At 40.5% G+C, this 23,868-nt stretch overlaps 1 protein-coding gene across 3 annotated transcripts in view; it reads right to left on the minus strand.

Annotated features, from left to right (window-relative positions):
• Window positions 1-23,868, minus strand: part of cdin1 (CDAN1 interacting nuclease 1) — a 50,905-nt gene that overhangs the window by 25,981 nt on the left and 1,056 nt on the right. For all 3 annotated transcript variants that reach the window (XM_020614043.1, XM_020614044.1, XM_020614046.1), the window contains exons 3-9: window positions 14,819-14,864; window positions 13,803-13,867; window positions 12,964-13,024; window positions 10,082-10,154; window positions 2,995-3,074; window positions 2,560-2,609; window positions 915-982 (exon numbers count right to left, since the gene is read on the minus strand). In XM_020614043.1, the coding sequence (XP_020469699.1) occupies window positions 915-982; window positions 2,560-2,609; window positions 2,995-3,074; window positions 10,082-10,154; window positions 12,964-13,024; window positions 13,803-13,867; window positions 14,819-14,864 (443 nt within the window). The remainder of the gene's footprint in view (window positions 1-914; window positions 983-2,559; window positions 2,610-2,994; window positions 3,075-10,081; window positions 10,155-12,963; window positions 13,025-13,802; window positions 13,868-14,818; window positions 14,865-23,868) is intronic.

Here is a 23,868-nt window from a genome sequence, read left to right on the forward strand (position 1 = left end):
GGTGTGATGGTGGTGAGGAGGTGGCATCAGCCAAGGATGGAGAAAGAGAGCTGAGCGAGGTCAGCGAGGCTGCCAGAGGCCTGCAGAGGGACATCCTGGGTGGTGTCCTCCACTCACTCCTACTGGGCTGTTGACACTGTCTTGTGGCTCTGATCACCTTTGATTAAAATTAATGGGCCATCCCTGTTGTTGGGTAGCTTATTTCCAATCCATTTATCAGATGGGGTGAGGGTGCCTCTGTGGCCCTCATGCCCCCTGAACTCTGACAGTTTTAGAACAGTCCTCTGTATAGCCCTGAAGAAAGGTCAGCACTGCAGGTCCAAGTAAATGATATGGTTTTAATGACAGAGGGAATTACTTTTATTCTTCATCACCCATCTGACCTAGGGGATGGGGATGAAGAGGGGGGGGTTAAAATTCTGTTTGACAATTTCACACCTGGACACACTACCTTGATTTAATAATGTTGGAATAAGACTATAGTGTTAGAAAACTAAGATAGTAAGAAAATGACCTATTTTTACACAAATGTAATTGGTTACCAAGATGCAGTCAGGGATCCCCTTAATGGCACTACCATTATACTCATGTTCATGTAAAAAGAAACAAGCCAATTTCATCCATTTTAGAAAAAGAAAATACTCAGCAGTAACCTGAGAGAACAGAATACTGCAACTAATGAAACCTTAAGAGCTACCTTCGAAGCTTTTATTCTTTAAATATTCATTGTAGGCCGGTGGATAAACATTCAAGGATATTTGATAACAGCTCCTAGTTCAAATCAATAGGAGATAACATCCTCAGCATCAGTCATGCCCAGGTTTTCCTTTACTAAGCTTACAAAAAGGCTGCACCACCATGATCAAACCGACTTAAAAAAAGATAAAAGATGAGAAGGTCAAGAGATGGCTTACCTAGAAAGGAAAGGTTCCTCTCCTTCAGTTTGTCACGAAGCAGCACCTCATGCTCTTGGCCAATAGCGCTGAGAACAGTGTCAAGGATTCCAACACACAGTACAGCAAGAGCAGTATTCTACTGTATACGTCTGCTGAAACACCAAAACGTGTAGGTAGAATGGGGACTCGGCAATTACCAAACTATGGAAACCACAACATATACTCTAGGTTGCTGTGGCAACAACATGCAAGACATTAGGTAATGCAAGCTCAGTTGTGCACGTGTATGTTTAACATCAGTTAAAGTTGAGAATCTACTTTTGTCCACTGTTGACTTACTATGTACAGTAAAGTGAAACTCTTCATGCCGATGTATAACGAGAGTGCAACCAGAGATTTTAGGTCAACCTTAATCCGTTTTCACAACAAATCTCCAAAGTGCATTACCTAAATGAAGAAGACAAAACTAATGCCAATTTGGCAAAATGCACTGAGAGCATGGACTACTGGTCCCACTCATTCCTCTAAAAACACTGGAAAAAAAAATGCTTTTAAAATAAATGCCATCTTGCATCATGACGGTGATTCTTGATGCCGCAGAAAGGTCAGGTACAGTATATCATGCATAAACTGCTCACCACAAGAGGCAGAGAGAAAAGTTCTTAGGGTATTGCAAACACTAATCAGTAAAAATGGCTTCTAATACATGCATTTCCTGATTTATACAATCTTATGCATTAAGAGCTACTCCTCTTTTGTGCGGACATCCTTGAAGGCACATGGTAGAGGGGTGGTTATTGTGAACTCTTTGTGAAACAGTTAACTGACTCTAAATTGACACTGATGAGAGGACTGCAAAAGAAAGGTAAAAGGGGGATGTGCAAGGAGGGCAGGGTGGGACAGGGTTGACTGGCTATGAACAAAACAACCCAGCCACACCACACACACGAAAGCCTAAGCAGACACAATAATATACAGACATACACATGTCACTCATTCAAATAAGTCTCTTCCCCCAGGAAACAGTCGGCCTGCCACCCAGCTGTTTGCATCTGAATAGCCTGCACTCCAGTTCTGCCCCTGTAGTCAAGGTCAAGCCTCAACTAGAGAAGGCGTTTTTTTGTTTTGTTGTTTTTTTGTTTGACAAACAAAGGAAAGGGAAAGACTGGACACATAAGGTACAAATAAATAAAACCAATGTGAAACGGAAATTAACAGTACAAGTTGGACTGATACATAGCCTGCTTCCTGGTACTGAACATCATGCAAGTTAGCAAACCCAAGAACAGTCCAGTTAAAAAGAATAACTCATATTTTTGTAATTAGCATCAAATAACAAATCCTGTGGGTTAAATAAACAACAAAAAAACACATCAATGACCATCAGGCTTATGAGTGCTAATTTTCTTTCTTGTATCATAGAACATTGGGTCTGATCCACTGCCTGCACATGGATATGCATTTAGATCACCCTATCCTCTCCTCCTTCTCCTCTTCCCTCCATCACCTTCCAGCTGCTGTATCGGTGGTAGTGGGATGGAAGGCAGGATGAAACACTTCCTCTGTGAAGCAGAACTTTTATGTCAGGTGAAGTCAGACACATCTCATCCCCTTCAATAGCTCCTCGTCAATTTCAGGCTTAAAATTTTATGGGATAGGATACTGTTTGATGCAGTCTACCAGCGGTCCATAACAGCAGTCATTTATTGTGCACTGAAAAAAGGGGGCAAGAAATATTATGGTGTGTGAAAAGGGTGGGTGGGTGGAAAAGAGGTGAGGCGAGGAAGTCCATACAGTGCTGGGAAAGAAGAGAACACAGGAGATGCTGGCGGAGCAGCAGGCATGACCGCCGGCTCTCACGTGACCTCATAAGCAAACATGAGTGGCTGATGCCTTCTGTCAATCAGGTGCTACATTTAAAAACTCACTGCATGGAAGCAGTACATCTGTTACATGTGAAGGGGAGGGTAACAAATGTTCTAAGTTTATATAAAATTTCACTGAACTATTTAAAACATGAATATACAATTACATATATAAATAATTTAAATGACTTCCTATGACATATCTGTTTAAATTTAAAAATTAAAACACTTACTTGGTATATGTTATTGGCCAAAATTGGGTCTGGAATCAAGGATGGCTCCTTAAGCATAGTACTGACAACTGTTTTAGAGGCTGGGAACAAAAAAAGGGAGAGAAACAAATACAAAGATCACAAATTTTATTATGCAAATGATTGAATATTGTAGCATGTTAGATTTTTTTTTTTATTACGTTGGTAAAAAATTTAACTGCTGCAAAAGCAAACCCCAAAAATATAGAGACAAAAGACAGGCTTGACATACTGTAATTTACCATGCCACTGTCAGTGCAGTATTTCCACACTAGTCCATCAGATGGCTGCTTGGTGTAGAGATTTTCTATAGATAAATGTCTTAGCTCAGAGCACAGGAGCCCCATGTAGTTTATCTATGTTATGAACACTGACTATTCTGCATCTCTCTTCCCCATTCTTGCTCTACTAACATTATAAATCAGAAAGGAAAGCCTGGTGGGTTGATTCGCTTGTACTGCAACAGCAAAAAATTCCTTAAATCATTTCTTAAAAAGATTTGAATTAAATGGATTGTATCACTGTGTGACGAAATGGTTGAGATGCGCCATTTTGGTGATATATATATATACACACACTGTCTTGACAGACTTGCAGCATTACAGACAATACAAGGGTTGTTTCTATTCACATTTCAGGCATGGATGGTGCCTGCACCAATACTGCACACAGGATCCCTAAAAAAAGATTAAGTGAAAAAGACTTGGGTCTACATTTAGAAATGCTGACTAGATAACTTGTGTCTGTTAAATGAATTTTATTAATAGAAAGGCATTTAGAAGAGCATTTTAAAACCTTTAATACCTTTCTTTTCTGTCCTATCTTAACATGTGCATTTCTTTCAAAGGCAATACTCCTTGAGAAAATTATCACAAAGAGGACAAACAGTGCTGTGATATCCCATCTGCCTCATGATGAAATAAAGAGGGAGGAGGGTGGAGGAAAAACAACACCCATTCAGCATTCCCTCCTCTCTTTCTGTTTCTTCTTCTTTATCTCCATCTTTTTCTCTCCCCCCCCCTTCCGCTTTTTTGTTACCTTCTCTCTTTTTCAGTGTCTCCCAGCCATGGTACTCCTCCAGCCCACCCCATAACCCCACACTGCCTCTTAGAGCTGCAAGGCACAGGGCTGTGCTTTCTTTCTTTGCTCATTTTTCTCAGAGATTGGTACCTTCACACGCAGATCCATACCATGCTCCTGTGCAGTGCAGGCGGCAGTGAAGAGAGAGGGTTATATTTTCCCCTTGAGTTAGGACACCTCATGACAAATGATAATGGATAATCAATAAAGCAGGAAATATGAGGCAGCAAACTTTATGAAGCCAGGAGACATATTACTCCCCAACAACACTGGTTTCCCTTAACAAAGTCACTACTCGACTGTGCCTAATAATCTGAAGGAAAATCAAAGGACCCGCAACCACATCAGCAATATTGGCAACTTATTCCACTTTAATGGCATTTTGATTGATTTTTTCCCTCTTCCTAATGGTCGTTTTATAGATTTGACGCTGCTTCTGCAAAACAGTAGTGTGTAATAAACCTCTCTGAAGGCAAACGGTAGCCATTAAAGCTCTTGTCTTACTAGGGTTCATAATTGGAGGTTGACCACCACCACATTTTGGTCTCACATAACACACACACACACACACTTCCAGGACTAGATTTCTGTTTCTCTGTCCTTGTGTCGCCAGTGTTTTGATATTTTTGGTAGATGGCCATAATAAGTGACAAGATCCATTTCCCCTGCTCTTTCTGAATGATGGGGTTAAAAATAGCCATAAAGAGGTGACCTTGGCGCTGACATTGTGGAATTTCAGCCAAGCATTGACCTGATGAAAATGGAAGGCCAGGCTGCTAATAAATCAGAATGCTTTTAAAATGAGTTTACCCTAATGCTCATTTATCACAGGCTGTAATGCCATTTGTAGGCCCAGGATTCGCTGCTGTGCACAAACACAGCAGTAAATAACAACAGGGCCCTTGCATCCCTCGCATCATTGCAGCCTCCGACATCAGCATACATTTATTAAAGACGCCCCCGCCTTGCACGGCAGCACTCCTCTATGACACCCTGAGCTCCTCTCTGCCACACACGCCACGCTCCTTAAATACACACACCACAGGCACACACAGAAGCACACATAAAACACATGAAGGAAAATAAAAAGCATCATCTCAAGAATACCAGACACAGAGAACAAAGCCCTGCAGCACAACTTTGCACCTTGTAAACATTCACCAAATTTACTGTAATTGTCTCATGTTGGTATAAATTTTGACTAAAGCACCATATCGCACCGTCAACATCAGAACAAAAAGGAAAGAGGAGAATAATAGATGTGAAACACTACGCCTCCATTGGGATTTGCTAAAGAAAACAATGGGTGTAAACAAATCACCAGCCTGTTTTCATATGCAACTCCAAAACAAGATAAACTATATGGAGCAAGGTAACAGCAACATAACCTTGGTTTGATTTCTCATTGCTTACTTGTGTCATTTGTAACTACTCTTCCTTTCTCCACTAGGGTGAAAAAGTCATTATCTCAAACCTAAAAAAAAATGTCGAGAAACCTCATTAGATAGCAACATTTGTTGAGGGAGGAACGTAATAAACAATAACGGATGACGATTGTTATTGCCCCTGACACTGATGAGCTCCTCTGCAAGTTTGTTTATTAATTAAAAAACCCACTTTTTTTTTCCTACGGTTTGGGGGGCATTTACCCATTTCCTCTATGTGCCCCCCCCAAACACACACACACACACACACTCCCTATGCACCAAGCCACTGAGCTGTGGAGGGGTACTCGTTCATCAAACTTCATGGAGCAAGGGAGAGACAGGTCCTGATAATGTGCACCGCTAAAGCTGATTTTCCATGATGAATCTCGGAGCATATAAATTGGCTAATATCTGAAAACATTTACAGATACTAGAGGAATTGACTACTTGTGGGACATGATGGATGAGGCTCTTCGACGCTGGCCGACAGCTCTGCAAATCTCTGCGGCTGCCTAAAGCCCTCATTTGATTTTCCAATTTACTCCTTTTAAATTTATCCTCCCGTACTGAAGAAAAAAAAAAACAGAAGATGGGAATGAGAGAAAGAGATAGAGTGAGTGAGTGAGAGAGAGAAAGAGCAAGGGGGGAGGGAACCCCAGTTTTTAAGAGATCTGTGGTGGTGTGTAGGTGCTAGTTGATGATAGGAGGTGGTATCTCCTGTGCAGGCGGAGCCCACTCCCTGAAGAGGTTACTGGGGCAGAACTGATCTGCTTCCACCTGATTCTCCCTGATAGCAGTGAGATGAGACTCTACATTTCTGTGTGTACGTGTGTGTGTGTGTGTGTGTGGCAGTCGTAATAGTAGATCTGGGAAGACTCTGCTATGGAAAGAAGCTTCCCAGGTCAGGCCATTAGACTGTGGCAGAGGCTGACTGGAGCTTCTCTGCTGAAAAGGAGTAATTAGTATACTTGTCAAGTGAAGTGCCACGCTGCTGCTTACCTCCTTTGCACCCACCACTTGTATGCATACCCACACATGCACAGAAACACTCAAGCTGCCTTTGCCTCCTTAACCCCTCCCTTCTTGAAGTACCCTTGCTCTCATTACTTGAAAAAAGGGTTGCGTATACACACCAGTTCTGCCACAGCTGAGAGGTAAGGAAGAGAAGAGAGGAGCACTTGAAAACAAGAGAAAAGGGAAACATAACAATCACAGTGGATACTAAGCTGAGATTTTACTGGACAGAGCATAATACAATATCAGTTATCAACACGTCTGATCTGCAAAACACTGTACCTATTATGAATTCTGTCAAGAAACCAAAGGATCATAGTCAGCGCTAACATTCTCACAGTGTTAACATCAAACACAAGACCTTTATAACCTTGCGTACAAGGCTTCTGTAAAGGAATGTGACAATAAATCTTAAAGGCTGTCGAATCACATAGTTACAAAACATGGAGCAGCAATCTAATCTGGAGCTGGGCCTTGGGAAAATGGAAAAGGTCAAATAGCTAGCAAAATTGCCTCCTCAAAAAAGTATGTTTAAATCTAGAGGCACATCAACTCCTGTCAAAAGGAGGAATAGAGAGAAAGATGAAGAGATAGCAGGAAGGGGAAAAGAAAGAGCAGGAGCTCCCCCAATGTGCCTAGTGACTTCTGAGAAGTAGTATCTATTAGAGTTAGAATGACAATGTAGCTGTTAACAATGTAATATTATTTACAAAGCTTATCAGTGGGCTGAGACATACAGTATAGTGTGAACACAGGATGAATTTAGTCAGCTTATATCTGTCCAATGTCGAACATCAACTCTGTCAACTTACATACTTTAAATATTTTTAAACTAAACTTATTTTACAGTACAATTTATGGGTCAATTGCACCATTATTTGGAGCAGTGACTTCAATGCATTTCAGCGATAATGGTTTAATTTTCATTTCAATTCAAAATTAATCTGTTTAGAGAATCAGTTAAAACACAGAACATTTGCTTGCTACAGCCTTTCAAGCATGGTCTTTCCACCTTGTTTCATTTTAAATCAAGTCACGTATTCTAGACCATCACAAAACATTCTATCCAGTTTGGCTCAATTCAATTATATTTAACTTTTTTGCAGTTAAACAGATTCCTGTCATTCCAGTAAGAAAGGAATCACTTGGGCCTTGGAATAGTAAATTATGATGGGAACATCTTTTTGGAAAAAAAAAATACATAGGGAAAAATCTGTAATAAAAATACATGTGTTTGCTGTCCTACTTTTGCATTCACTATTTTCATACTAAATAGTGTAGTATTCATGTCCAGGATCCAAAGTGTTGTGCACTTAGGTTTATTAAAAACAACCCTGAAAGGAATTCTGGCATATACATTAAAGAGGTTTCAACTGGTTCATTATTCTGTATATTGCCCAAAAATCATATATACTATAGTGCAGCTCCCACCTGCAAATAGTGGATATAAACAGCATAAAGTGCACATGTGACCTTTTCTCCCCTACTGCCCAGTCTGTTTTCATGAGACAAGGAGCATTATGGATGTTGATATCATATTCAATACGTGATGAAACTGCTTTGAATGTATTGATTTATTTACAAACGCCACCAGATAGTCTTTCATTCTGTCTGACTGATGCTTTCTCCAATACTTTTGCTGCAAGGTGAGGGGGGAGGCAGCTCGGTGCGTCTGTGGTGTCGTCATGTTGAGGTGTGGTGGTAGTAGCGCGTACAGCTAGTGAGAAGGGGAGAGGAAGGGAAGGAGGGCAACAACAAGCAAGCAAAACAAAACAAGGAAGGGAGAGAAAACAATTTAAAACTCTGTATTGATCCAGCACTAGTGATTGTACATATATTCCACAGTCCCAAAGGCCCCATTCCTGTGTCTCTTAATGGTGCTAGGCAAAGGCAAGCCACTCAACCAGTTGGTGGTAATGTCCCTTATATAGAAGTCTATTGATCTTTGCAGTGCGCCTGCCTGCCCTCCCTCTGGACTCTGACAAAAACACTCAAATACACACACATGAACACTGGAGCAGTCTGGGGCTGGTGGGGGTGGAGGGGCATGACAGATATGCCTGCCAATAGCACTGAACCAACCTGCTAGCTAATTGCCAGCAAAGACAATTATCCTTGCATTGTTTCATAATGGAAACACATTACTAAGTCTAATATGCACACAGGGAGATTGGACGATGTGACCGTGCAGCCCAAGTGGGCAGCAATTCATTTGCAAAGGCCAAGTGGTCATGAGGAGACTACAGACAAGCTCTGTCAGACAGAAGTTATCCTCACAGTCAATGACAATGACAACAGTGGGAAAGTACAGTGTGACGCAATGTGTTATATTCATTTGGCAGGTAAACTATTTTAGATATTAACCTAATCTAAATTATGGTGTTTCAGTCACAGCAAGTCCTTAGTAAGTACATTAGTCTCTGTGAAATCACTTTCCTCAAGACGCAGGCCCACAGACAGAGAGATGCTGCATGGTTACAAAACTGCTGTGAAATTAAACAATGATCAACCAGGAAGTTTTGTCTGCTACAAATCCACTCTCACCAATAATACAGCATATTTTCACTGTATGGAGATGGAGGGATACAGTGCATTATTATCTGAGTGTTTCTCTTGGATGAATGCCCTGTTCTACAGGCTGCTCAAACCAGTATTTTGACAGGCATTGGATAACGGTGGGTCCAAAGCAATCACATCTTTGACTTTGACAAATGGCTGTGCTGTGGCGAAGTTGAAAATAACACACCTCCACTTTAATCTCCTTCTTGATTAAATTGGAAGCATGTCTTTTTGACATCATGCGATTCACTCTCAAAGCACTGACTACTGCACAGACACACACACACCCACACCCACCCAGTCCTCAAGACAGGTCCCATGAAATGATATGAAACCATCTGTGCATATGATATTGGGAATCCCAGATTGAGAAAAAAGAAGGAGGGAATTCTTCTACAAACAGGTTTGCAAAAAGATGATGTAAACAAATTTACTATGATGGAAAAAACATAACCACAATGTATGCAATTTTTGTACAATCCCTTTGTATGAAAAAAAATTTGCATCTGGAACTTTGTCTTCTTGCAGTGTGTCCATAAGCGCTACCTTGGAATGGTTTGTTGCCTCTTCCATACTATTCCTCAACTTGGTTTCCTCCCTGGGCCACAGTAAGGTTGGAGAAAGAGAAGGAGACGAAGGAGGAAAAGAAGTTGGGGTAGATGGATGCACCGGGGGATGAAGACGGGTAAGGGAGGAAATCAGGGGCATTATAAATAACACTGATGAGGTGAGCTAACATTGATCCAAACTGCAGCTGAGAGGTAGATGGTCCTCCCAGTGCTTAATTGCCAGTCATGTGCCCTGGGATGCAGCTACTACTAAATGTGGTCTATCTTTCATTAGGCTTGGACAGACTGAAAATACAGCTGCTACAGCGAGAACTGGGACTCAAACAGAAACAGATTCAAAAGACAAAGTGTTACAATTAAGACTGATGGGGGAGCAAATGATAGAAAGGGCAAAGTGGGAAATGGAAACGTGTTACTCACGCATTCCACCCTCCATGTCCTGTAGGAACCTGTCCAGGATGATACGAGCCATCAGTGCAGGAGACAGATCCACCTTTACATAGATTGAACAACCAAAAAGAGAATTACCTTTAATAAAAAACAAGATCTGGAGTCAGTGGGGAGTTTATATACAGCTTCAAAACACAGGTACAGCCAAATTGTTATTCCTCTCTGGAGCACTGCTCCATTTACAAACCTTCAGACTAAATCCCACATATCCAACTGGAAGTGCAGGCCTATTTCAAAAAACTTAAGAATACCACACTTAGTATACATAGCCAATCTACCTTTGGCTATCACATAGATAATATTGGCTGTAAATAATAACACATTTTATTATTGTACTTCCAAATCTGGACACAAATTTGACAACCCCTGTGCAAATTGGTCTTTGCAAGTCTTGCTTTGCAATAACTTTTCCAACAAGAACAAGAGATCAGCCATTACACAGTCAAGCTACTTGACTGAATTGCCTTTGCTTCTGTCAAATGGACAACAGTAGTCTCTCATCTCGAATGAAAAAGCAGCATTATGCCAAGTTAGAGGCAATGGAAAACTTGAATGATAAAATGCAAAACCAATAGGACACACCAGAGGAATGCAGTCCTTAATAGGAAGGATAGGAACCATGGCTGCTCCACTCTGAAGCCTTGATAGGTAAGGAAGCACTAATGACTGATCCCAAAGTTATCTTCCTGACCTTTCACAAAATACCTATCACAGTCTTCCAACCCAATATATACAGTACTGTTATTATTGTTAAGTATTATAATGGCATATTGAAGAACCAACAGATATTCTCAAGGCCAGCACAAGGCGAAAATAATTTAAATGAGATAAACCATCTCTTGAAAGCACAGCATTTCACCTTTATTAAAGCAATCTATATGCTGGAAATAAGAAGACAATTTAAGTCATTCATGACTAAATTTCACAACATCTACAGTACAGACAATTAAAACACTGCTAGAAGACTTTGCCATTCCTAGCCGGCTTATTATGAAACACAACATACTTGCAACCAAAGATGACTTCTTTTTCTCTTGTTTGCATAATTGGGGACCAAAAGTGGATTTGCCTTCAGCCTGTGGTGGGACTGACATGTTTCATCTTTTCTCTGATGCTTCTTGGTAAAGCTGGGAGCAGAGAGGTTTGTGTGTAAAAATGTCTTTTTACCTGCAGTAGCATTTGACAGCATCTCCACAGTACTGCACTAAGAAGGCAGCTTGTAACAAAGGCCAAACATGTCTATAATAATTAAGAGACTAGCACATGCTTTTTATTGCATCTTCATTAAGAACTCTGATAGCATTTCAGCGTTTGTAGCCTATAGCTAGTTTTCCTCTCTCTCCTTAAATCACCTCATTTTCTCTCCACTTCTTTTTCCCCTCCTTCCCTTTTTGTGCTTATTGGCCTACTCTCCATTCACACCTTTGGATAACAAGAGAGCATTAGATTCCTGGTAACCTGTATCAGAGCTGACACATGAAAAATGGCAACATTACCGATGCTGGCTCAGGCTGAATAAGGATCACCTGATTAGTTCAGGTACTTGCATCTCACTAATTTTCATATTAATCATGAGTCCACCTCCAGTCTCAGGTCTAAGCATTTCACGAGTTTAACATGTGACTAAGATTCACAGAGCCTTGCATTCCTGTTGAAATACAGTAATTATTGTTCAGTAAACTCTAGTTTTATTAGACCCAGGAGCTAATAGGTGTCACATAAAATACAGCATAACTGCACCTGTTCTAAAGCCTGAATGTTTAAACAACCTCTACAGAAAGCACCATACAAAGTGTACAATGAACAGCAATTGTCAAGTTTAGAACCCTCATTCATGGACGTCTTCTGGGGGCAAAAAAAGAAATACATGAATATTTTTCATCACTGTTAATCATTTCCCTTTGTTGGAGATATATTGTCTCATAAAGGGATGAAACTACATCAATTAGCAGTCTGGGAGACCATGAGTGCTCAGTTTAAATGTTAAGTAGCATATTAAAATGACAGTTAAATGGTTCATAGACCGTTATCTCTGAGCTGAATTTAATCCTTTGGAGAAAAAAAAATGATGTGTCAATTAAATAGAGAATGAATAATGGCAGTTAGCTTTGACGTGCCACTGATGCATGTGAACTACTCTGATTTTAGATGAAAAAACCCTCAAATCTCAGTGCCCGGTATAAGCACCAATAAAAATGTTAATGAACATTTTAATGTTTTAAAAGGTTATCCAGCACATTCTAGCAACCAAAATGTGAGAAAACTGTAAGACTAACAATGTATTCAAATGACAAATAAATAAATGCAAAAGTGGAAGAAACACTAGTGAGTACATTAATTTTCACTTATGTGAAATGGAAAAAATTGGTCATGTGACTAATTCAAGTGCTTAAAATATCACATGTATCAAACAGCCACTGTCCCCTGAGTCATGTACCACAGAATAATGTGTTGAATTTTATATATGCAAATGCCATTTAGTACTACATCAACCTGCATACAAATTCTACTCTAACCTCCTAAAGTAAACAACCGAAGAAGTGATGAAGACAGGCATTAACCAATAAACATGGCCTCATCTGTCCGCAGTTTGTGGCAACTCTACCTGAACTGCAATTTAGAAAATTACATAATAAAACACAAAAAGTATGTTCACATCTGCTTAATAGAGGTGAGAGCTAATTACATTAAATAATTGATAATGGAGCGGACCAATTTACCAATTTTGGTAATGACTAACAGGCAAGGGAGAAAATCAAACACTGCAGCCATCTCAGTAAGTATCAAGCATCAATTGAGGACAGTTTTTCAAGGGTTAAAGAAAAGACAAAAATTAAAGGTTATGCCATTACCTCATTGGCCAACTCCAGCAGGACAGGAGCAGTGGGATGTGCTTTGGCTTCACTCAGATACCTTCATTATAACAAAGAACAACAGCAGTGAAAAAGAAAAAAAAAACATGGCCCACAAAGGCAGACAGAAGTGTAGAGGGGACTAGATCAGGCCAGCCAAGACATGCTAATGTCCCTGATGACTTTGCCCTAGGTGGCATATGGCGGGCTTGGTGCGGTTAAAAACAGCACTGCTTGAAAGGCTTCAAATTTCCTTGAAGCCAGACAAGCATACGATAGTTAGTTAACCCCTGCCACCCAGAAAGCCTTTTTTCCCCTCGCCAGCTAAAGTGCAGCTCCCCTCAGATCTTACCCAGATCATCTCTGAGGTTTGTTGTTCTAAGTGGATTAGAAGTGCATTATCCAGCCTTGTTGTCCCCAGAACAATGGCCTAATAAGTTAGATAAAGGCTAATTGCAATATGCAAAAAGGCTTTCCCTTCACAGCCTGTTTTTCATTTTTTTTAATTTATCCATAGTCATTGAATTACAGATAATCATCCCATCCAAAGCCTGTGTAAGACACATGTCCAGTGACTGGCTATTTATTGCTTTATACATGGAGACCAGAGGTTTAGCTTAGCAGGAGCATGTGAAGGTCTGGAATGAGTCCTGAGGGTGATGATTTGTTTTGAGGTGATTATCTCTCTCATGGTGGCCCACCTACTCTCAAGTGATTTTGGCAAGTCGCTTCCTCAGTCAAACAACAGAACAATGGTAAAGGTGAGAGGAAGATAAACAGAGAGTACTAGGCAGAAGAGAAAAAACAGTAAAGTAATACTATACAAGGTAAGATGGTACCTTTGGTAGTGGTTTTCAATAACATCTGGCGTATGGTGTTTTGAGATCGTTCTTTTGGTTCGTTTCTGTCATGAAGAAAACACAAATATAAAAAACAAAAACAATTATAATAATGATTCCATACTATTTATTTATGTTACATTTTCCTGGTGCACATGAATGAGATGCCGACTACTTCAGACTGGGCTCCTCTTTCATGCTACAAACAAGTGTACAAGATCTTAGGTCACAGTAATTTATTTTCAATACGTTTACTGGGGGTCAAAGTGTGTCAAAGCAACCTTATTTAAAATCCCCCATCCCTCTCTACCCTCCCTCACTCAAACCTTGTATTCATTTCCCCTTTTTCGATCAAACAATGACCGGATTCCACACACTGACATTTCTATGAATTTCTTTGCTGAGATGGAGGAGAACAAGGGATAAAAGAGGAAGAACATTGGTTAAAAACAACTTATTTAAAAACTACTACACAAAAAAAATGTAATTCCACAGAGATAGGGAGTGTGACTGACACCTGTCAGGGGGATGATAAATGACTCCATTTTCTGCCTGTGCTGCCTTCTGCCACTGGCGGCAGCGGCCATTTATCATCATCCGCTGTCAGCCGTGGAAAGCAGCAGTGACAGTGCGAGTCAGCAAACATTTAGCACATGCAGCCGCACTACACGGGGAAATTATTATTGCCAGAATAATAATGGTGTAGCATAATTTATTACAGGTCCACCAAATAAGCAGGGGCTAGATGTTATTAGACAGATGGATGGGAAGGCTTGGCAGGGATCCACTGAGGCTCAGGCAGGCAAGGGCCCTCAACATGAACGTGAGGAGGTGGAGGGGGTGGGGGGTGAAAAAAAAGGAGTGGGAGGGGGTGGGGGGTGAAATAAACGGGGGTATGGTGGGGGGCATCCTCCAAACCAATCAGAGAGCTGGCAGTTCAATTACAAAGAAATAAAGGGACATTCATCATTCAATTAGGCACCTGTCAGGGCTCACAAAGGAAGAAAACTTCTAACCTGGTACTCCAGGGAGAAGATGCTCAGAAGAGTGGACTGCGAGTGACTGGAACAAATAAAAGAAGGACAAAGTTAATTACCAGAGTGCATTGCACAGAGACAAAGGGAGAGGGGGAGCATCAAAGCTGAGGCCAGCTGCCCTGTAATCTAAAAGAACATGAAAACAAGTGTGGCAAAGTTGTTCCAGATGAACACCTCTGACAAAGGATTCCTGCCACGATGGTGTGGGGGTTTGAAAAGGGGGGAGGTTGTGTGTGGTATGAGAGATGAGAAAAATATAGCCTGTTTTTTTCCCCCCCATTCACTCATTCATACTCAGCATCTTCATCCACACCCATTCTCTCCAGTAACAATGCTGAAAACTAAACTGTTCTTAATTAAAGTACAGTTTCTGCTTTTGGAAAACAACAGATACTCATAACACTGGAGAGAAATGAATGGCCTTAGTGCAAATAAAGGGTAGGGTTCAAGTTTTGTCACTGAGGGAAACATGGCATTCACTGGCAATTACACTCCTTGAATCAGTATGTCGCTTTGAAACTGGGTGACTGTGAGTGTCTGTATTTGTTTGTGTGAGTGCTGTAGCAATACAGAGATAGGAGAAAGTTTTCCTGCTTCCCTGTCAGTGTTGGCATATGGACTGCACTGGAGCCCTCCCACTGCAACTGATGGGCTTTGAAAATGGAAACTTTCACTCCAGGAAGCTGGGACTCCCAGAAGTCGGTCAATTCCACGGGTTGCCATAAGCTACATTCATCTCCAGCTCCAGTCAATGTCAAACACCTGGCACAGGGGCAAACCTGGAAAACAGGCAGCTCCAACAAGGACTCACAGCTCCTTCGATATCCCTCCCCAACCCCCCCAGCATCCTTTGGGTTGAAGATATTTAAAGTGGTGACAGATATTTTTCTAATTGGATGGTACATGTCTCCACCCTGCATAGCAACAAAAGCACATACAAGTGCAACAGAAGCACGAACACACACGCAAACAGATCTGTGATGGTCTCCAGTGGTTCCGTCTCTCCAAACACTGCACTCAGTACACTTAATTGTTAAATTTAGTGGACTATTTGTTACAAGTCACCTGAGAATGGTATGTAAATACATACGAGAAGCCACACTGAAATATTCAGTGCACACAGGCAATCAACATCAATCATTCTAAACCATGAAATGACCAGGGTGCGTGTAAGCAAAGCCTAAGAAATCTCAAACATTGATTTCTGTCTGGAGTCTCAGCCTGTGACGATATCTTAATAAAACCATTTCAACCACTGAAATAGTTTTGCAGTTTATAATGACTTCTCCCACCAAAGGCGTCATCGTGAATTCTCCAGATACCAAATATAAAGTTTTATTGCTCTGCCTGGAGAACAGCCAACTCTCAACTATTCAAACTCTCTGGGGCTCTCAACCCATCACACAGATAAGTCTCATCAAACACAAAGTTACAAAAGAGAAGGGCCAAATGTTTGATGTAAAGCAGAAGAAACACTCCACACACACACACACACGCACACACACACACACAAAACCAATGCAACCTCAGCATTAATTTACAATGATGTTTGGGGACAAAGGGGCTACTGCAATTAACTGGGCCATTAAATAGTCAACTGTCAACATGTGGACACTTAAGAGGGGGAAAAAAAATTCTTCCACACTTCAACCTTGCACCTGAGCATTTCAGCAACATTACTGCCTTATTGTTGGCATGGGACCATCACGATCCCCCTGTTAGAACAGACATCTGTTAGGTTTTAAATGGATTACTCTCTATAATGAGCATGATTACTGCCTAATTGCTAAATCTATACCCTGTTAACTTTAAAGGAACACAAACTGCTCTTAATATCTGGGAAAACATATCTGTTTCAAGAACACTAAGAACTTTTGCAGACTTTTATTTTTCTTTCCTACCTCAATCAGTTTTTGCATCAACATCAAAACTGGACAAAAGCACCACAACTGCTGAAAATAACTAAATTAGCTAAATAAGTCCAAATACTGTGAGAGAGAGAAAAATAAAATAAAATAAAAAGAACAGAGAGGAGATCCAAACCAAGAGTTGTCTATATGATATAAAGTCTTTTGCACTGGGCTCATATAATGTCCATATTTCTATTTAACAGACATTAATACTAAGTTACTGCAGGATTTACATTAATGTATATCCAACCTGTGCTCCCCTGGGCACAGTATGTTCACTTTATGCCACAGTGTAGAGCGAAATGAAGTCTTCCAATGGAAATCTGATCTGCTTTGCATTACCACTGTATCCAGCTCCTTTCCTCACAATACTATCACAAGGGAGTCATAATATTCATTCAAAATAAATGATCAGATACAAAAATCATAACTAACCAGATTCATTAATCTCTGTCTTTTTAGCCTTAACCAAAACTGATGATTACCATTTTATTTAGATTTGTGCACATTATGAGTGCAACAGTTTTAGTTTCTGTATTGAAGATTTTATAATGCCATGACAGGACAAAAAGTTGAAAGTAGAGAAAAGGGCAATGAGGAAATCTTGTCAGTGTATTGGTGATGTGTCTAAAATGGACAAAATAACCAAAAGACCAAAGCTGGTTATATAATGTCTTAGAAAAATGTAGTCAAATTTGTTCTTAGAGTAAATATTTAACAATTCCTCAGCTATGACAGAGGATGTGAAGACGCAAGTCCCAAGTGAATTTGTACTTGTACATAAACAAAAGATGTCAAGGTATATAAATGAAATCATCAACCCCTCTCCTACTAGTGCAAACTATGTGGTTGTATTTTATGAACTGGAGTGAGATTTACCTGTAGGACTTATTTTTATGTAAATATAAAAAACTAATGCCACATTTGAAGATGCATTTCAAAAAGAGAGTGAGACTGCAGTGCATCCTTACGTTGACCTTTATGTGAAAAGAAAACAATAAAAAAAATCTCTCCCTCTTGGATATAATTTAGAACATGGGGAAACAGAAGGTTGGAAGACAGAAGGCTGGTTAGGGAATCATTCACTCTCAACCTAATTACCCTTCCTTACAACATAAGACAGAGCATTAATATGCACTGGCACCCAAAATAGTAAAGCAGCAGATTAAATTAAAAACAATTAGGGTCTTTCACTTTGTCACTGAGTTGGTATGCCTGTCTGGTCAGTGCTTTAGGCTCTATTAAGCTGGGCTATCCACTGGTTATGAATCTGATAAATTCCAGTTTGAGTGTTGAATTGCCTTATCTCATTGTGCATTCAGAGTGTTTCAGTGTCTACGGCACTGCAGCAAAAAGCCTAGATTCAATTTCCCATCAACCTAATCAATAAGAGAGGGGAGAAATTCAAGCTATCAATTATATTCAGAATCTTCCTATTTACAAATAATTAATTATAAACAATAGCTGTAATTTAGGTAATGAAAGCCACCTGGCTAATGGCATTGCTATCATATGCTGCGACAGTACTTACCATTTGGTGGATCTGCATGCAGGGAGTGTTGCATGGTGTGAGTCTTCAGGGCATGGAACTGGCTAATTGAGGCATTGCACATATTTTTACTAATGGCAAGAAAATGATTTTGAGAAGGAAAAGGCAGAGAGGAAATGATTCCCTCTTACAAAGTGTATGAAAATATTTCTAAGTTGTAATACCTCATTCTATTGTTATATGTATCTCTGTTACAGTAATTATTAGCAGATCTTTCTTAGAATAGTTAGGATTTAGATGTCATCTAAGGACTTCATTCAAGCAAGAGTGCTGACAATAATATATTGAGCATTTACTTTCCTATAGGTCAATATTTTGTAATGTGGAAAAACAGCTGAATTTGGGTTAACACTCTGGATATGCAAATGCTGCTAATTACACATGCTGATAGGCAAAATGCTAACATCTGTTTCTCAGTTAAGCCTACCGTCATCAGCAGCAAAACAAATGTGTAGAAAAATAATCTTTATGTGTTAATGTATAAATGTGATGTATTTTGACACGAGATAGAAACAAACACAAATCTCAGTGTGTCATGCAGTTTCAAACAAATACTTGCTCAGTGAGCACACGTGTTTACAGTTCACATTAGCTTTTCCTGCAGAACAACTGCAAAGTCAGCCTTCTATTACAATCAGCACAACTATTAGGCATGTATTTAACTTAGTTGTAGATGTATTATAATTATTATTTTATTTAGTTTTTGTTAGCATGTAAAGCATGACAAGACAACAGGGTTTTTTTTTTTTTTGCATTACTGAGCAAGCATTTACCAAAAGGCTGACTAAGAGTACCTTCCTCTACTCTCACACCCCCTTCTCCATCTCTCAGTAGCAGGCCATACAAAACCTACAGGCCTGTGGGGGGCTGAGGATAGAGATGACTTTAGCAGAAGCACATCAAGGCACCTCACAGTCTATTATTGTCCTAATAAACAAAAATATTACCCCTACCCAGCCCCCTTCACATTATTACAATCTTTAAAATTCCTGTCTGCTGAGGTGCCCCGAGATGTCAGGACTGTTAAATAATGGTGGCAAAAAAAAGGTAGGAAAGATCCCACAGTCACCACCCTAATTGTGATTCCTCCTGAAAATGTAGGAGCTTCATGACTCTGTGACAAACCATGTTATTACGATTATGTGCATTGCAATTGTTGTAGTGTAATTAGTGTCATTGCTGTTTCTGCAAACTCTCGTGGAAAATTGAAAATGAGGTCCATGTTATCTGTCAAGTGGCAAGCATCCACTGGTCTGGCAAAGAAACGCATTACACTGACCAATTCCCCACTCCCTGAAGCGTGCCTGGGAAACCTGTACCATTCTGGGTAATTTGTTTCATTCTTCTTTTGCAATTGATCCCAGTATGAAAAGAAACCTGGGGCAAAAGACTCTACCTTAGCTGCCCAGCTGTGGGTATGGCTTTGGGGAGTGAGGAGACAGCACTGATGCTACACCACAGCACACAATATGTTGGTCTTATAGCTCATATTTCTACATCAATAATTTGCTTCTACTACTATTAACTTCTTATTCTGTCTAGCAATCCAATAATCACAGTTTTTAACCTTCAAGGCTGTCTCCCATATAAACAGTATACGCCACATCTTACTTAAACAGTGTGCTGCTTACCTCAGTGTTTTTGGCCCAGTGAGTCAAAAAGGCTTTACAATCTATTGAGTGTGCTTGGACAACACCCCTACTATATGAAGAGGAAGTAGCCATTCCTGTGCTTCCTAATCAAGTAATTGATAGTATCTATTATTCATGAACTCCTTAGCCTGACATGAAGTTGTAAAATCAGCACAGCTTCTCTTCTTTCTACATCTCCCATATCTGCTTAGACTTCATTCATCCCTTTACCCTTCCAATGTTCATATAGCCACATAAAGCTGTGGAATTACTTTGCCAGCCTCTCAGCCTTCAAGGGTTGAATCCCTAAAGCCCCAGCTGCCAGTTTGTGTTTTGTTCAATATGGGCAGCCAGGGGTGTAAGGCTGTGGGCTGGAGGCCATCGGGACTGCCCCCACAGGCTCTGCACTAGATCAGTCTCTGGGTAATGTCATTGCCACTTCCAGGCTACAAAATAGCTGTGGAATTCTACCTTCCCAGGAGCTGCAACAGTGCAGCTCCACAGAGGCAACAGTGGAAATCACAGTTAAATCTAGAACTAACCCAACTGGCACATTTAGCAAGGATCCCCCTAGTTTATAAAAAGGCATGTGTTTGCCTTTTGTAAACCTTGATCCAAGCAAACTTTAGTAAATGTTCTGAACTGAAAATAAAGTGTGAACCTTCAGATGAGATGATTGGGCCACAAAAGAAGACTGAAACAAGTTTCCCAAATTTCCCAAACAGTCAACAACAACAGGTAGATAACTTGATGAAAGTTGAATTACAAAATTCTTCATTAGACTATCTAATTAAACTATGCCAAGACTCCAAACTTCTGATACTAAGTGATGGGACCATCTTATGCAATGATAATAGGTCAAATCCTAAAAAGGTAAAAAATTCAGAGACTTAAACAACTGGAAATGGATCCTATCTATTCCCTAGATTATAAAAGATATGTTGATATAAAGGAATAATAAACAAGACTTTAAAATAATACTGAAGACCCCCCCCCCACAAAAAAAAAAAAACAAAAACTATATATAAAAAGAGCTTACCAGTTTAATACATTGTGTCTGTTAACAAATCCTTAGGTTTAACCATCATGTTAAAAAAAAAGAGAGAGAGAGATAAACACTGGATCCACAATAAATAATCAATGAGCAGTGAGTCAGTCCCTAAGCTCTGTCCTGAGCTGAGATATTACCATCAAAAACAAAGTGTCTGCAGCCAAGAAATCACCATATCAATGGCACATGCCACAACAACCCTGCCCCATGCTTTCCTTCCAAAGATCATGCTAGATAAACCCCAAATAACAGAGAAATTAACAAATGCTTGACATTTGCTCAACATCCATTATTCGGACACTTCTTCAGAATTTCAAAAGGCTGAACGCATGCTTAATCAACATTCATATTCCCAGAGCGAGCCCCAGCACCATATTGCAGCCCGCCTCAGTGCTGATGAAAACGGCACATTAGGGCCCGATTCGAAAAACATTCAGGGACCCCTCACCAGGGAGTTGCCTATATGTGTGTGAGTAAAAGCGAGAGAGTGAGAAAGGCACAGGTTGTGTTCAGAGGGGAGGGATGCTCCACTTTACTTTTTAAGCATTTTGCAAAACAGAGGCATCTGCCCCTTTTCTAACACACATTACTACTTTCATGACTGTGAAAGCCAATGTTGATGGGGGGGGGTTAATCATTACATCCAAATTCATTCATATTGCACAGAAGGACACAGAGGACTCTCACATTCCCTCCCTCTTTTCTCACCCTCCTTGCACAGAGTCTCTCTGGGGACAAAGGGTGGAAGGACTGGAGTCCCCTTTAGACCCAAGGGAAGAGAGGCAAGGCCTCAGAGAGCCGCCCATCATTTCCAATTCTAATATGTGGCAAGAGTAGGACCTGATGGGACTGATGTCACATTTTCACCCGCACCACCCTGCGATGAGCCCTCCCACCTCCTTTACTGCCTAGCCGCAGTCCAGATACTAGACAGGACACCACGGCTGGATAAGAGGAGGGCAAGGAAGAGAGGGCAAGAATGGGGGTTGATATTTGCATGTCCCTCCATTGTGAGTGGGGGTAAAAAGTGACAGCACCGTGTCCAATTCTTTTCCCCTCAGAGCAGATCGAGCCCAGCAAGAGAGGCCAGGCTGACAGATGACTCCCAACATCTGTGTTATGCAGCCGTTACAGATGAGGGACTCCACATCACAATCTCTCTCTTTCTATCTGTCTATAGGACCCTCCCTCTCTCCTCCCACTGCCCACACTCATACTACAACAGGAAAACTGACAGACCCTCCGTGGAAATTAACTTGAAATGGTCAGTAACAATTATTGTGTTGAACGTTTCAAAAGCAATGATTATGAAATTGATTTGCACTGAAAATAGCATGCATACACTTGAGGATAATGGCTTTTCCTATTGATTTACATCACTGGAACTCAAATAGTTTGAATTACAAACATAGTTAATATAGTTGGGCAATATAGTTATTATGGCAATAATGCTAAAAATATTTTATTTTATATACATACACATGTGTGATAACACAAGAAAAGTGTGTACACTGTAAAATTATTAACACCCTCTGCCCCAAAAAATGACCCGTATGACCCTCAAAAATCTATCACAGCCTCTGCCATGACACTGGTAGACAACACATTAATATACTTTAAAATTATTTACATCACTTGGAAATCACCCAATGCAATGTGAAGTGATTTTATATTCAGATACCTGTCTTTTCTCTCTCTCTCTGACTATTATAACCCAAGGAGTCTTTTGTACCCCTTGAGTGCAGGGCTGTCCACAACAAACCCCTACCCCCACACACACCCTGCCAGTTCAAGCCTGGCCAATATTTACGCAGTGGCAGGGCTCCCACACAGTCCAAAGGGACAGGAGGGGTGTGAGGAGGGGGTGGCTGACTGCCGTGCCTCAGCGCATGCTAAGAGATGATGGATGGCCTAGTCGATATGTTATGTCTTAAGAGCCTGATTTCCTGCCAGTCCAATCACTAACCTCCCAGAGCCCAGCTCAGCTGATTGGACAACCAGAATAATTTCACAGGCTGTGAAAACACTGCTGTCGTGCCTGTCTGTCAGGCCCAGTGACGAGACTCAGGGATTTTAAAGAGCAAGGGCCTCCCCAAGATTGTTCATGGTGAACGAAATAATAACAATAACCAGCACCACTAAACAATAGAGCCAGCACCTTCAGGGGAAAGCGACTGTGCAGAATTATTGGAGTGAAAACAGTCCAATATTTTTCTTTAATTATTACTGTACACCCACCAGTGTAACTTTTGGAAAAACTGGAATTTTGAACTGTTTGTTAAAGACAGTTTAGATTAAAAATCATAAGCATAAAAGAAACTCAAAATAAACACGAGAAAGACATCCTAGTATTGGTGCCTAAACATACAAGATATTAGATGCACTTTATAAACATGACATATTGCATAAAATGCTGACAGGGAGAACAAAGGCAAGCCCAAGCTCTGCTGTGTCCCCTTTGGGGATATGATACCTTCTTCTAGATTGGTGATTAGGGCTCAATAGAAGTAGGAAGCTCCAAATACATCTGACTTTGTAAATGACCTCAGTGGGATCAGCTCTAGTGTCCTGATGGCCTTGGGGGATTACACGTTACGTTCAATAAAGTGAGGGCCCTCAGTGTCAAGGAGAAAGGCAAACAGAACCATTAACCTCTCTCTTCGATTTCAGGATGTGCAGGCAGAGCATGGCAAAACACTGGCTAATGCTATGATGGAAGCCTGCATGGAAACCTGTGTGGAATTAATTAGTGATCATAATAAGTGAATTAAATGGGATTATAAATATTTAATAATGAAAGATAAAAAGAGACAGTGGAATAAATGATGTTGCTTTGGGGAGTTGGTAGATATACAGATTATAATGTCATGGCTGAATTTACCTTAACT

Source organism: Monopterus albus, unplaced genomic scaffold (assembly GCF_001952655.1).
Source record: "Monopterus albus unplaced genomic scaffold, M_albus_1.0 scaffold141.1, whole genome shotgun sequence".
Lineage (NCBI taxonomy): Eukaryota > Metazoa > Chordata > Actinopteri > Synbranchiformes > Synbranchidae > Monopterus > Monopterus albus.